This window comes from Apteryx mantelli, chromosome 1 (genome assembly GCF_036417845.1).
Source record: "Apteryx mantelli isolate bAptMan1 chromosome 1, bAptMan1.hap1, whole genome shotgun sequence".
Taxonomy (NCBI): domain Eukaryota; kingdom Metazoa; phylum Chordata; class Aves; order Apterygiformes; family Apterygidae; genus Apteryx; species Apteryx mantelli.
The window spans coordinates 80,240,508-80,255,032 of record NC_089978.1 but is presented as its reverse complement, the minus strand read 5'-3'; the positions used below and the strand labels follow the sequence as shown (position 1 = coordinate 80,255,032).

The window sequence follows — 14,525 nt, the reverse complement described above, 5'->3', positions numbered from 1 at the left end:
CATAGAAAACAATATAGAAATCCAGGTGTGATGAAGTCTGACAGCTCTGATTTCTTCTGCTTCTTTCCTCTTGCTCTTTCTTCTCTTCCATTTCCTCTGTTTTCATTCATTTATTGGCTTTAACCTTGTGAATTTACATTCTGCCCGTCACTAAAAAAATAATCTCAGCCAGCACAAAGAAAGCTGTTCCCCTGTGCCAAAGCAGTTCAAATGTACTGCAAGGCCTTTCTCCCCTAGGGAGCTCGGGTTTCCCTTACAGCCCTTCCTAGGAGCACAAAGGTGTTTTCATGGCGTGCTGAGGTGCCTTACAGGATTACAGACAGTGAATCTCCCTTTCATTGCAAATCCTTTCAGGGTTTGCAGGACTGCGTATCTCCTGAGTCCTGGGGCCCTCTTCTGGCAAATGTATCTGAAGTTATAATTGACTTGGAAACACCAGCGAGTGATTCCTTGCTTTGTCTTGATAAGCAACAGTCAGTGGTGCCTAAATCAGTAGCGTCCACCTGCTGTAAGGTATTTCTAATAGGTCTCTTTATTCCAGTTTGATGGGAAAAGGTCTGTGGGAGTTAAAAAGAGGAGTGTGAGTACATAACTCTGTGTGGTAATTTGGACATAGCACAAGGTCTAGCCTGTGAATAATGGCGAGGATGAGTGTAATGTTTCAGGTTAGCAGGTTTCAGAAAAACAAAATTAATCTCAGTCCTAGTCTCTTGGTCATTTTGTTCTAAGTTGCAAGACAAGCAGCAAATATGTCATGCTTTGTTTCTAAAATCTGATAACCACAGTGCAGGAACAAAAAATAGCAGCACAGCTTTTCCTGCAGTTTCCAAGGAAAGAAACAAAGCCTGAATTGTTCAGATAAAATCTCCATACCAAAGGCTGAAATGTGGGGATTTACCTGCTATCTTCCTAATAAATATCCTTTGCAAAATTGGAGTGTATTTTTTTCCTAGGCTTTTGCTGTTCCTTTTATTTTTTTCTTCATTTTTCTTTTTCTATTTCTGAATGTCTAGCTGTATCACAAGTGCAATAGCTTATATAGCGATAGCGTATAGTATAAACTAGAGAATAATTTTGGTCCATGGAAAGAAACATTTAAATGAATATGTTAGGGAAAATTGTCCTTACTGAAAGAAATCCTATCCCACTTCTTCCTGAATGTTGTCTTTGCACAAAAAGTAAGCATTTCATAAGTTTTTGTACATTACTCACATACAGTTATCAAATATTTAAAATCTTTGATGTCTATTGTTCCTTTGTTAAAGAGTTATTTCAAAGAGGAAGTAATGATTTTTCACAAAAAAACCCTGACCTCTGCAATAAGAAAAAAACAAACCAAAACCAAACAGCATACAGAATGAGTTCCATACTTGCATTGGAGACATTTAACTGGGACTGTGACCTTTAAAAAAAGAAGCAAAAAAAGGCCCAGAAGATGAAAAGATGGGAATATGTGTTGTGGATATGTGGATACCCTGTAGCTAACTCTGTAGCTGGTGAACTAAAATTATCTTTTTTGCCTTATAGGTTTTCTGAGTACTGGGGATCAAGCTGCAAAAGGCAATTATGGATTGCTTGACCAAATCCAAGCTTTGCGTTGGATCGAAGAAAATATTGGATCCTTTGGAGGAGACCCAAAAAGAGTTACTATTTTTGGTTCTGGGGCAGGAGCTTCCTGTGTTAGTCTTCTGACACTCTCTCACTATTCAGAAGGTAACGATCTTACAAAGTAGAGCAAAGTAGTTCAGCTATGGTAAAATGATTCATTTTTTAAATCTAGTGTGACTAGGTTTTTTAACATTATAGTGTAAGGCAAATGGCCATATAAGGCAGGCTCTTAGAATTATGTGAAGTCTATAATTTTTGTAAAATACCTTCTAGCTAGTGTTCTACATTCATATTAGTCAACATAAATATTTTTGACATTAAAAAATAAATGCTATTATAACAGAAATTTTATGCAAAAAGTGCTATGGGCAATATATTTTTTCAAGTTTTGTCAACATTCTCCACTGACCCTTCTATCAAAGAGTTTGCCCTAATTAAAATAGAAAAGGGCAGAGACCTTTTTCATTTCTTATGCACTCTTGTCTGCACTTCCAAACTGTATTTAGATGCTTTCATTACTCATTACTTAATAATAACATAACAATCTTATTCAAAGATAAGTTAACCCCCCACAAGTAGTGTGTGATCCTACACAAAGGTCTTAATATTTTGATACGTGTCTGAGCTGTGGGATTTCTACTCTCAAAAAAAAAAAAAAAATATATATATAAATATGTATGTATGAGTGTATATATATATGTGTGTGTGTGTATATATGTGTGTGTATGTAGACACACACACAGCAGCAGCACTGAACCATACAGGTTCTCATTGGTAAGACCAGCTCTACAAAGAATTAATAAAAGAAGACAAGACCAAAATATCTGCTGTATTTATAACCCCATGCTCCTTCTACTATATTAAACATCCAGAAATCTATGTCAGAAGGCTAAAGCATTGCAGGCAGTTGTAGCAGAGCTGCTAGTAAGAACACCGTATTTGGGAGTATGCAGAATTATCCCTGACAATTCAGTGTATTGATACAAATAGGGTGTATTGAATAACTGTTGAGTAAGCCATGCCAAAAGCAAGCAGATGGAGCAATGAAAAACTTAACTAATTGCAGCATTGAAATTTTGTAGCGTGTGCAGTAAGTAATCATCACAAAGGTATATCAACCAGAGCAACTTTTCCCTATAAAAACTTCTAGTTTTTTAAATTTTTTTGAAGCTTTTGCTGTCTTAGGCATTTCAAGAGCTCGTTGTTGGAAACTGTGTGCAGAAGAGGCCCAGGCATTTTAGCTTAAGTTTGAAATGGGCCATTTTAGCAATGCTATCAAGAAAAAGCAGGTGGGGCAGATTCACCAGTATGCTCTAGTTGCTTTTCAGTGCTCTAGTGACACAAAGAAGCTCTTCAGTCTGTATCTTTGGTCAATCTGTATATTGGTACATAGAAAACAACCAGAAAGGACGATTGAATCTAGTCTCTCTTCAGAAAAACACAAATATATTTTAATTCACCACATAGGCAATTATAACCAAAGAAAAAATAGGCATATATATATATATACACACATATACAGACACACACATATATATATGTATGGATGGTAAAGAAAAAATGATGTCAGAGCAGAAAGCTCAAGACTATTAGACTGATTTTAACAGAGGACATTTTTTCAAATGATGTGATGCATGGCTTCTGTGAAGGAAACGAGAGTGTGTAATTTTCGTTTGACCTTTAAACTACTGAGGACCGCATTTATGAGAGTCATTTACATGGAGAAGAGGATATGATTGCTTGTAGCTGCCACTCCTTTAAAGGAGAAAGTTTTACAGCACTGCTGCCGTGCTAAAGCTAGGGGACTTCCATTAAAGATGCAGAAAACTACATTGCAAGGATGAGTTTTGTTCTTGAAACAGTAACCTGAAACCTTCATGCTTTCTGTGTATGAGCATCAAGAACAAAAGAGATTTTAATTAGTAGGCTATTGGAGATGCTATAGAAAGGGAGAAGTGAGTAGAATATATGGAAATTGAATTGAAATATAGGAATTTGCATCCTTTAGGTATCATACAATCAAAACATTCTTTGCTTAGCGAAAGCTGCTTTTAATTATTTTTTTAAATATAATTTAATTTTCATTTAAACAATTTGCACCTGCAGGTTTGTTCCAAAAGGCAATCATACAGAGTGGAACAGCCCTGTCCAGCTGGGCAGTGAACTATCAGCCTGCCAAGTACACTCGGATTTTGGCAGATAAAGTGGGCTGCGACATGCTGGATACCACTGATTTGGTTGAATGCCTTCGGAATAAGAACTACAAAGAACTCATTCAACAGACCATCACTCCAGCCACATACCACATTGCCTTTGGGCCTGTGATCGATGGGGACGTGATTCCAGATGACCCTCAGATTCTCATGGAGCAAGGGGAATTCCTTAACTATGACATAATGCTGGGCGTCAATCAAGGGGAAGGTTTAAAATTTGTGGATGGCATTGTAGACAATGAAGATGGTGTTTCCCCCAATGACTTTGACTTTTCTGTCTCCAATTTTGTGGACAATCTATATGGTTATCCAGAAGGGAAAGATACACTGAGAGAGACCATTAAATTCATGTATACTGACTGGGCAGACAAAGAAAACCCTGAAACAAGACGGAAGACCTTGGTAGCTCTTTTTACCGACCACCAGTGGGTTGCTCCTGCTGTGGCCACCGCTGACCTACATGCGCAGTATGGATCTCCAACATATTTCTATGCATTTTATCATCACTGCCAGAGTGAAATGAAACCAAGCTGGGCTGATTCAGCTCATGGTGATGAAGTCCCTTACGTATTTGGCATTCCTATGATTGGTCCCACAGAACTGTTCAACTGCAACTTTTCCAAGAACGATGTCATGCTCAGTGCAGTAGTTATGACATACTGGACAAACTTCGCCAAAACTGGGTATGTTTGACCTCCAGCATTCCTTTTGGTTGATAACATGCTTCTAAAATATTCAGTGTTACATAGCAGTGTATTCAAACACTGATCTTACTATAGTATTATAGGACTATTCGGGATGTGTAAGGCAGTATGTAACTGAGTCTTATTCATATTTAATAGATTTTTAACTAGTGTATTCCCTCAAACTATTTTCTTTCACTAGCTCAGCGAGAAGAATAATGCTCTGTACTTTTGCTGCAAAAAATAGGGCAATTATTATTGAAAAAGCATGTCTCAGAGAGAAAAGGCAGCTCACTAACTTGCTGAAAATCAGAGGAAATGTCTATTACTTGAAGAAGGAACCGTGAGGCAGATAGCACTTATTTGTTACAAAAATAAGGAAGTTCTTAGGGACCTTCATGGGAATGGGAACTCAGAGAAGATGTGGGTTAGAAAGACAGACATTGGAAAGATTTTTCCCTTAGAGAGTTATAAAGGCAATAAGAAGTAATTGACTAGAATCAAGAAAAGTGTCAGATATAAAATGTGTTTCAAGACAGTTAAAATTACCAAACCATTAAAGACATGAATGTTTTGCTGCAATGGAATTGTAAACATCAAGGAAAGAACCCTCAAAGCAGCTTAATATGCAAGTCCTGTTAATAACTTCTGTGCTCTAAACCCTCTTTCTGTAGCATTCTTTTAAAGAGTGTTGCAGTGCTTTACTTGAACAGCAAGGGCTTTATTGTTAACCTTGAGTCTTTGGTACTGAATTAAAATAAAGATACTTGTGGCACAAAGGGGCTGTAAATCTTTTCAATGAATGTTTAATGGCAGGATTGGGCTCTGGAAACTGCAGCTTTACTGCAGTGCAGTGAATGATATGCAGCAATATAAGAAAATTTCGGCATGCCTAGTGTTCTGACACTCAGGGGTTTCAGCAGCTCTAGCAGCCTTTAATGAACCCAAATGACATTGTAGTGAGGGAGATTTTGCAATCTTAACAAAAAGCTGGAGCATGAATTGAGTGAAAAATAATCAAATGCTTCAGGTCACTTTACAAGACAAAAAGAAACCTTTTGTTGCACTGCATGCTAGACAAACAGGTACTTTTGCATGCAGAAATCCCACCACACTGCAACAATAGAGAATGAAGAGCGGGATGTTTAGACGTGTTTGGCAACAAGAAGTCATCAGTACTGGGATGGACAAACTTAAGGGTGAAAGCTTGCTTTATAGACTAAGAATGCCGCATGCTGCCTGTATTCCATGCTCTGAAAGATTATTTTACCATCAATCTGCCATTATTATTATGAATGGAAAACAGGACTTCTCATTTTTAAAAAAAATACATGATCGAATTATTATGGAGATGTGAGATCTCTACTGTGTCACTATTATTTACAATTTTTTTATATTTTATATTTTCTTTATACACACACACACATACACACACACACATATACATACACCTTTATATATCTTTATATTATCTTTTGTACCCTGTAGAGTAAGGAGTCATATTCAGGTATTATTTGAGACTGAAAGGAACTTCTCACAGCCCTGCCTGCCACCATTACTCATAATTATAAGCAATCTCCAGGTATTGCTGCTTGAAAGCTAATTTCAGCAGGCTACACATACCATCACCAAGTCCTCTGTCTATGAACCCATGATCATGCTACACCTGAAGACACCACAAATACTTTGGGAGGACCATTAATCATTTCCGAAGCTTCTTCATTGCTGATATGCACAGCAAATGGAAATGAGACAGGAATGCAGCATATGTTCTGTTATAAAATTTCCTCTTTACAAGTAGTCTGAAAAATGTGTCATTTATAAAAGACCTGTGACTGTAAAATTTCAGTTGTTGCAAGGACAGGAAAAGAGCAATGCAAGTCATGTTACCTTTCTTTTTTTTTTTCTTGGTTTATATGAACAATGATTAATTGTTCTGCGTAGTGCAAGACAATACTTGGAGGTAAAGAATATTTAAGATTACATTTACTCTGCACCTCTGGTGCATCCAATGGAAAAGATTGTAGCCCTTCAAACCAAGAGACACAGGGGACTTCTCTGGGGTAGCTGTTCTCCTCTCTACCCTCCCACGAGCAATCTGGAATTCATGTGCACGCTCAGGTCCTCCAGCTCTCAAAAAGACTGATACGGTTCAGGGCTGGTTTTAGTTCTTATTTTATTTATTTATCATTTCCCTTCTTTATTCTGATATAACTTGGCTTCTTTTGTGTTTGTACCCATGGTAACATGTATTAAAAAATCTGTTAGCAGGATGGCTGCAGATTTATTAATTTATTTTAATGTCTCTAACACTCTTCCAGTCTTGATGACTCTCACACAGAGGCCATATCCAGGTACTTACTGCATAAATACTGCTTAGTTAGTGCATCTTTCTTGATGGGCTGTGCTGGGCTTTTAACTGACACGCACTGCCTGCTGCTAAAAAACACACATTGTTTAGTGGGCCAGCTGCCAAGGCTGGGTTTGGAGGGCAGGTCAATGCCCTAAAATCACTAGGTGTCAAAGCCACAGCACAAAGCACAGTGCTTTCATTGTGTTTTACTTTGAAGTCAGTTACTGAAGCTAGCAAATAGGAGGTGACAAAGTGACAGTTTAATGTCAAATGGATCGTGCTTGAAATGAATACTTAGAAGCTGCATTTTGCCAAGCCTTCATTTTTTACCTTGCTGAGACTATGTTTTTTGCATTCACAATCATCTTAGCCTTTTCAAAACTCTATGTTTCTGAAAACATGCCTCAGGAATAGGGAGGTAATTTGTTACAGAGTAGGTGTGAGAAACCACATTTGGGATATAAAAATGACATGAATATATGGCTTTTGATCCCACTGTTTGCAAAATTATATGTGAGAGCTTCATTAAGAGGTGTGCTGAAAGCTTCCGTCTGCTGCCAGTAGTACAATCCTAACTGTAATGGTAATTTTGCATGCTCAAATGTTCTGTTAGTTAGGGCCGTGTTACAGCGTTCACAGGTACCTCTGTGCAGGGGGAGTGAATGACATGAGGTGTTACGTGCCAACCCTTCTCAAATATTCTGCCAGTTACACTCATGGAAAGAAGGATTTGAAGTTTCACACGATAGATATGAAGCCATGCTCTCTTTTGAGGCATCTGTTGGGTTTCTGATAATTACCCTCTTTTGAGTAGATACGACACTGTTTTTGCCCCCATTCATCCAGCTCTACTTGTGTTGGTAAGGGAAAGATATAGTCCTAAAGGACATATATTTGTTTTCTCTGTAATTCAGAGAAATTCTTCTGAATTACTTTACTACCACTGTTTCTGAAGCGAATAGCTAACTGCTAATAGCAAATTATCAGATAGCTAATTAAGTACATACATGCTTTATATTCAGTTTGGCTTTCTAATGGAAGACTCAGTTTAACTTACAATGATTAAAATGTATTTTCAAATCAATTCTCTGTGAACTCCTTTATGAGACTTGCATTTCTTTTTTATGTCTTCATCTGAAGATGTAAGTGTCTCCAGTGACAAGTCTGTGTTAGTCAAATGAAACAGCGCAGTTACCGTTTGGCTTCTAGAGTAGTTATAATAGGTGACTGGGAGCATGGCGAACAGTGTGTCATGGTGATAAGTGAGGAAAGGAGGTAGGGAAAAAATGTGCTCATGCACCAGTATTTCAGGCAGGAATGGCTGTATCATTATTATTATTGTGATAACATGGAAAATCAGGGGGAGCATGAAGAAGCTCTGTACAGCTTTTTTTTTTTTTTTTTTTTCTCTCCTATGGAGAGAAAGAAGACTTCTGAAAGAAAATAAATGATCAAGGGGTCTTTTGGTGTCTTGGAAACAGACTCAGTATGACATACGTGCTGACTGTAACTGTTAAGACATTTTGTTCTCCAGTGAAGTCAAAGAATGACACAAAAGAATGAAACATTTTAAAGCCTGGAAGCACTAATGTAACAATTCTGTTGTGCTGAGTAATGGTTAATGCTGTTGTGACAGTACATAAAAGACAAATATCATTTCAACATCTTATATGGAACTCAGGTTAAGAAAAATTTCCTAAGGTTTCTATCATTCTTCTGGTACTGATATCACCTGGTGTAAAATACTTAGTTCCCTCATTTGCCCTACAGGTGAGCTACTAATTCACCTTTTGAATAGGAATGTTTGTTGCTCTTCAATCAGTGTACATTGCAGACACATTTATTGTATAGCACTTGTGAAAAAAATCAATGCTTTGAATGTACACTTGTAGCCCATGAGGTGCGAGTTAAATGACAATAAACTGCAACATGCTAAATTGAGCAAAATCAGTGCAGATTGAAAGTGGAAAAAAGGGATAGGTGAAATCAGATGATTTTTCACGTTAATAAGAAAACACCTTAGATAAAACAAGAAGGACCACTCACATTTATTGAAGGCAAGTTCACTACATAAATTTCATGGTGGGGGCATTTCGTGATGGAGAAACTATTTAAATTTAATTATGTAAGTGGTAAAAATAAACAATTAGAGAGCAAAATGAACAACCATAGCTAACAATTTTGTTATAGCAATTGAATGAAGAAAAAGAGTGCCCCTGCCAACTGATGGGATTGGGAACCAAGTTACCTTGTTCCTATGAGAGCTATTAATGGAGGAAGTACAGCACTGAACCTATATTATTCAGGTTATATTTTTATCATTATGATTTACTGTGGGGTTTTAAAGAATGGTCTTTTGTTCTGTAATTACATGCTTGAGCCTCAAGCATGACCAGAAACTGAAAGGTGATGTGAGGGGCTAAAAATAGAAACAGGAAAGTTATAGTTCAAGTGGAAGATCAAAATTATTGGCAAACAGCTAAGTGGACAGAAGAAATGGTTATGTACATCTATGTTCTATGTCTATCTATAATACCAAAAAAGTATTTATAGTAGGATAAACTGTACTACATACCAAGAAAAAGACATAACACATCATAAGTCATAACCTCATGTTTTTATGAACTTTCACCATGAACATGGAGACAGGCCAAGGAAGGTAAAAATCTTTTATTTATATCCACTGAATAATTCTGGTAAATTATCATTAGTCTGCAAAACCAACATCCATGTATTAGTAGATCCTCTGTCTAGGACTGGACTTAGTTATTTCATTGACTTGTGAAAAAATACCTTCAGCTACCTATCCTTGAAATTTAGAGAACTAATATTCAGACCATTTATTCAGTTATTAACTGAATATATGTTACTGTCGCGTGAAGGGAGGACAAGGGGTAATCAACTTTGCCTGCCAGAGCCCTCCTCAAAAGGACTTTCACTGAGTCAAGTTCGCAAAGTTGATCAAAATAGACAATTTATTAAAGTGACAGATCAACAGGTTCGAGATTGCCGGTGATAAATGCACTTACTGCAATAAATTCTACTTTTTCTGAGCTCAAACTGATAATTAAGCGCTTTCAACAATGGTATTTTTCCCGGGGTAACATCCCACATTGTCGGAGGTGCAAACCTTACCAAAAAGGCGTCCCTGTTTTGGGGAGGAGAGAGGTCCAGGCCCGTCGACCCGTCCGTAGGTTGGTGTTCTTGTCCTCGAAATGGAGGAACATTTATGCGCTGAATTTATACTCTTGGCGAGGTGGGGCTGAGTCAAACGCTGAGGGATGTTTGGTCCTTGTCGAGCTCAGCAGAGGGTGTCAATGGCTGCTGGCCTTTTTTTTCTTTTGCCCCTATCAACAACACCAGGCTGCAAGACTCCCGCCTCGCCCCAGGTGTCATTTTGGGTAGAGCAATGTCAAGTGGCAAGACCTCCACCTCGCCCTGGGCGTTGTCTCACCCCTCATCAGCATGGGCATCAGGCTGCAAATCACCCTTTGAATTCACTGTTTACCCCACGGCAGGGAGGATCACAGATAATCACAGACCATTATTCCACAATATATCAACTCTATAGTTCATGTCAACTGTACAGTTCTCCCACCCACAGCAAAACAATGATATGTCTGTAGGACTGGCTGATTTGGTTTCCTGCTCCTTCCTTCACTGAGCAGCTTCATGCCCACACACAGCCATGTAAAGAAACCCTGAAATACAAGACCATCCCTATATATATATAATTTTCTCTCTTGCATTTGGAGGAGGTGGCAATGTTATTGGCTACTCCTAGTAGATACTGTAAAAAAAAAGGAGAGATGTAGGCCCAAGATGAGAGACAGAGAAAGGAAAAAAGAGGTTGATATTTATTTGTTTTGTAGTCTGTTTGTAGGGAAGGGAGTGTTAATTTCAAAACCATTTAGTTGCTAAAATCATGGTCTGCTCTCCTTTATGTAGTGACATGAAAAAAAAGTGATCAGTCTAAGCACTCCAGTACTTTCAATTTTGACAAAAGACAAACTTTCTGTGGGGCCAGAATTACTTCCTTCATTCTCATGTATCTCCACCTACGGAAGGAAAAGGGGGAAGCCAGCTATCAGGACACAGAGCTCATTAAACTGAGTGCTCACCTTCTTCATCTCCCTTATTTTGTCTGGAGAAAAACTCATTTACATGCTCTAGCTTAATTTATATGTCTTCTACAGCATTCTTCCTAGAGTCTTTAGACTTAGGAAATAGAATAGCAAGTGCTTAAGTCATGGGTAGAATATATGAGAGGTATTTTGTGCTGTAACACTTCCAGGATTTTGAGTTTCTGAAAAGAAAAATGATTTGTACTTTGACAATCAACTTCATTTTTTATTTGTTTTAGAATTTATGTGTTGAGCCCAAAATTACTATAGTAGATGTATTGTATTGGGCCAATATCTTCTCTGGATTTACCAAATCCTCCTGTCTGTTCTTTGAGAACAAAAGAAATACCTCTTTTTTTCCTGAATGCATGTTAGAATCCCTCAAAGCAGCAGCATATTGAAATTTGCTGCTGTACTGCTTGGAACTGGATATTGCTCCCCAGCTTCAGCCAGTATGAACAATTACTATGAAATTAAGATTTGTTCAGAATATACAGAATTTGGCTAATGATTACTACATAAAATAAAATAAAAGTCATAAACTAATAGCCACAGTTCTGGAATACCCAGTTTATACCCTCTTCAAATGGGAAATAATTGATACAGTATAATAGGAACAAAAGATAAATAAAACACAGTACCAAAATTAAATAGGAAGAGAATTCTTTCTTTCACTCAATAAAATAGAAATATGAATTCTTTCAGGTAAACATGTGAGTACAGGAATCATTAAATTATTAAAGCCAAATTACCATACTGGCTTATGAATTAAGGAATACCTCTTTATGAATAGCAAAGGAACACTGAACTAGGTAATCATGCTCATGAGCATTTGGAAACAGAAAAGAAAAAAACTAAAATGCTTTCAAATCTGTAGGAGTGAGTATTGGAATTCCCATAACATAGATAACAGTATATTAGAAAAAAAAAGAAAATATTAGAATCATTTTCACAAGAAATAAACTAATGCATATGGGAATGGAAAAGAGAATGGAAAGTTCTCAGAGTAATATACAGAAAATGAATTATATACTTTCAGTACAATATATTACAAAGTCCAAAACATAGGCTTTGCTGCAAGAGAAGATTCAAACTCATACACAACAGAATACTAAACTATTACACTTATTTTTATGCTTGTATGTTTTTTCATGCCTAGAGAAAGTAATATTTACATAAGGTTTACGTAGATTATAAGGCTAGATACACATTAACCAAATTTAAATGTTTTTTGTGCCATTGGTTTGCTTTATTTTGAACCTATAAGAAAAAAAGGGAAAAGCATAATTTAAATTAATATTTGGCTTACCAACTTGAAATTATCTCTCCAGTTCTGTAGTGTACTAATCTTATCTCTACTACTACTTAACTATTATAAAACTTGTTGACCTCATCTATTAGATTTCTCATTCTTAGAGGAAACAGACTTAAGGCTCACTAAATATAGTTATTTAGTACCATTGAATGCACTGAACTTTCAAATAGCAACCACTTAATGGAAATGATAGAAAGATTTGCGATGTTCAAAAGCTTTTCCCTCAGGTAGATAGCTGAAGAAAGGACTTGCTAATGGTTACATCAAGAAACACAAATAGTAGTGGTTCCCATTTATCTGTATTAGTTCTGCTACTTCATGTCTTTAAGTTTTTACGTAATATATATACGAAAACCTCAACTGGTAAAAATTCTCACGGTCACATGGATTGCTGACATTGCCTTGGAGATTAGATGCCTGTATTTACTATCCACAGCAAAGGTACCTTAAATAGGAAAGCTATTGTCAAATCTTGAGAAGAGCTAAACCTAAACCTTTATGAACCTACACCTACAGGGAAGTACTTTAGTACCTCTCAAAGTTTGTTTCAGAGTATGAGACTCAAGGGCAATCACAAAAATCTGGGTGAACTTTTAGGAGCTGAAACTTTTTTTTTTTCTGTTTTCATGTAAAGAAATATCATACTGTTTGAGATTTGTTGTACAGTAAGTAATTATTCATTTGTTTATATATTAACTTCTGTTGTAAAGTTTGGGAGACTTTTTTTAACTTCTGTTTTTAGATTGGGCTAATTATAGGATAAAGTGTTAACCCTAGGACATTTTTTTAATGTGATTATAATATTGCTTGTTTTTATTTTTGTAGAGATCCAAACCAGCCTGTTCCACAGGACACAAAATTCATCCACACAAAACCCAACCGCTTTGAAGAAGTGGCCTGGTCCAAATACAATCCTAAAGACCAGCTTTATCTGCATATTGGCCTGAAACCCCGAGTTCGTGATCACTACCGAGCAACAAAAGTTGCTTTCTGGTTGGAGCTTGTACCACACCTTCACAACCTAAATGAAATATTTCAGTATGTTTCTACAACAACTAAAGTCCCCCCTCCTGACATGACATCATTTCCGTATGTTACCCGACGTTCTCCTGGTAAATTGTGGCCAGCCACCAAACGCCCAGCGATGACACCAGCCAACAATCCCAAGCATTCAAAGGACACCCATAAAACAGCTCCGGAGGATACGACAGTTCTGATAGAAAACAAGCGAGATTACTCCACAGAGCTGAGTGTCACCATTGCCGTGGGGGCCTCCTTGCTGTTCCTCAACATTTTAGCTTTTGCTGCATTATACTACAAGAAAGACAAGCGGCGTCACGAGACTCACAGGCGTCCTAGCCCCCAGAGGAACACAACCAATGATATTGCCCACATACAAAATGAAGAGATTATGTCGTTGCAGATGAAGCAGCTGGAACACGACCACGAGTGTGAATCGCTGCAGGCTCACGACACGCTGAGACTCACCTGTCCGCCAGACTACACCCTTACGTTGAGAAGGTCCCCGGACGACATTCCGCTCATGACACCCAACACCATAACCATGATTCCAAATACATTAACAGGCATGCAGCCTTTGCATACTTTCAACACCTTCAGTGGAGGACAAAACAGTACGAATTTGCCTCATGGACATTCCACCACTAGGGTATAGCTCGGCCCTTCCCCCTCTACTCTCATAAGCCACTTGGAAGAAAGAAAAAAAAAAAAGAAAAAGAAGAGGAAAAAGAACACCATCCATAGAACACCTTGTCAAAATATAAAGTAAAAGCAAGTAAAAGAGAAGGACAGTCATTATTTTCTTACTGATCCTTCCCATAGAAACTCTCTGATATTAAAGATCAACCACAAACCCTGTGAAATGTGAAACGTGTACATTGCTGTTACGATACTGCTTTAAGATCTCAACCACTTTGATTGAAAGTTGAGGCCAGAAGAAGTCATTTAAAATGGTGTTTTGAGTGTAACAAGCAAAGCAGAATCTTCTGGAACACAGAGCCAGTGACTGTACAGGTGTTTTGTTTTGTTTTTTTTTAATAAATAAAATTTAAAAAAAGTTCTTTATGTGCCATACCATGAATGGCCCTTGTTAAAACAAAGACATCACCATGGGCTTTTACCCAGCATATGAAGCTGTAATCCAGAAGGGGGAAATAGGATTTTATTATTAAAAACAAAAAAGAAAAAAAAGAGGAGGACTGACTATGC

At 37.4% G+C, this 14,525-nt stretch overlaps 1 protein-coding gene across 1 annotated transcript in view; it reads left to right on the top strand.

The window, feature by feature from the left end:
• NLGN4X (neuroligin 4 X-linked) overlaps window positions 1-14,325 on the top strand; it is a 129,737-nt gene extending 115,412 nt beyond the window's left edge. Inside the window, exons 4-7 of the mRNA XM_067296210.1 lie at window positions 1,528-1,713; window positions 3,715-4,504; window positions 13,122-13,408; window positions 13,439-14,325. Of these exons, the coding sequence (XP_067152311.1) occupies window positions 1,528-1,713; window positions 3,715-4,504; window positions 13,122-13,408; window positions 13,439-13,971 (1,796 nt within the window). The 3' untranslated portion in view covers window positions 13,972-14,325. The remainder of the gene's footprint in view (window positions 1-1,527; window positions 1,714-3,714; window positions 4,505-13,121; window positions 13,409-13,438) is intronic.
• The last annotated feature ends 200 nt before the right edge of the window (window positions 14,326-14,525 follow it).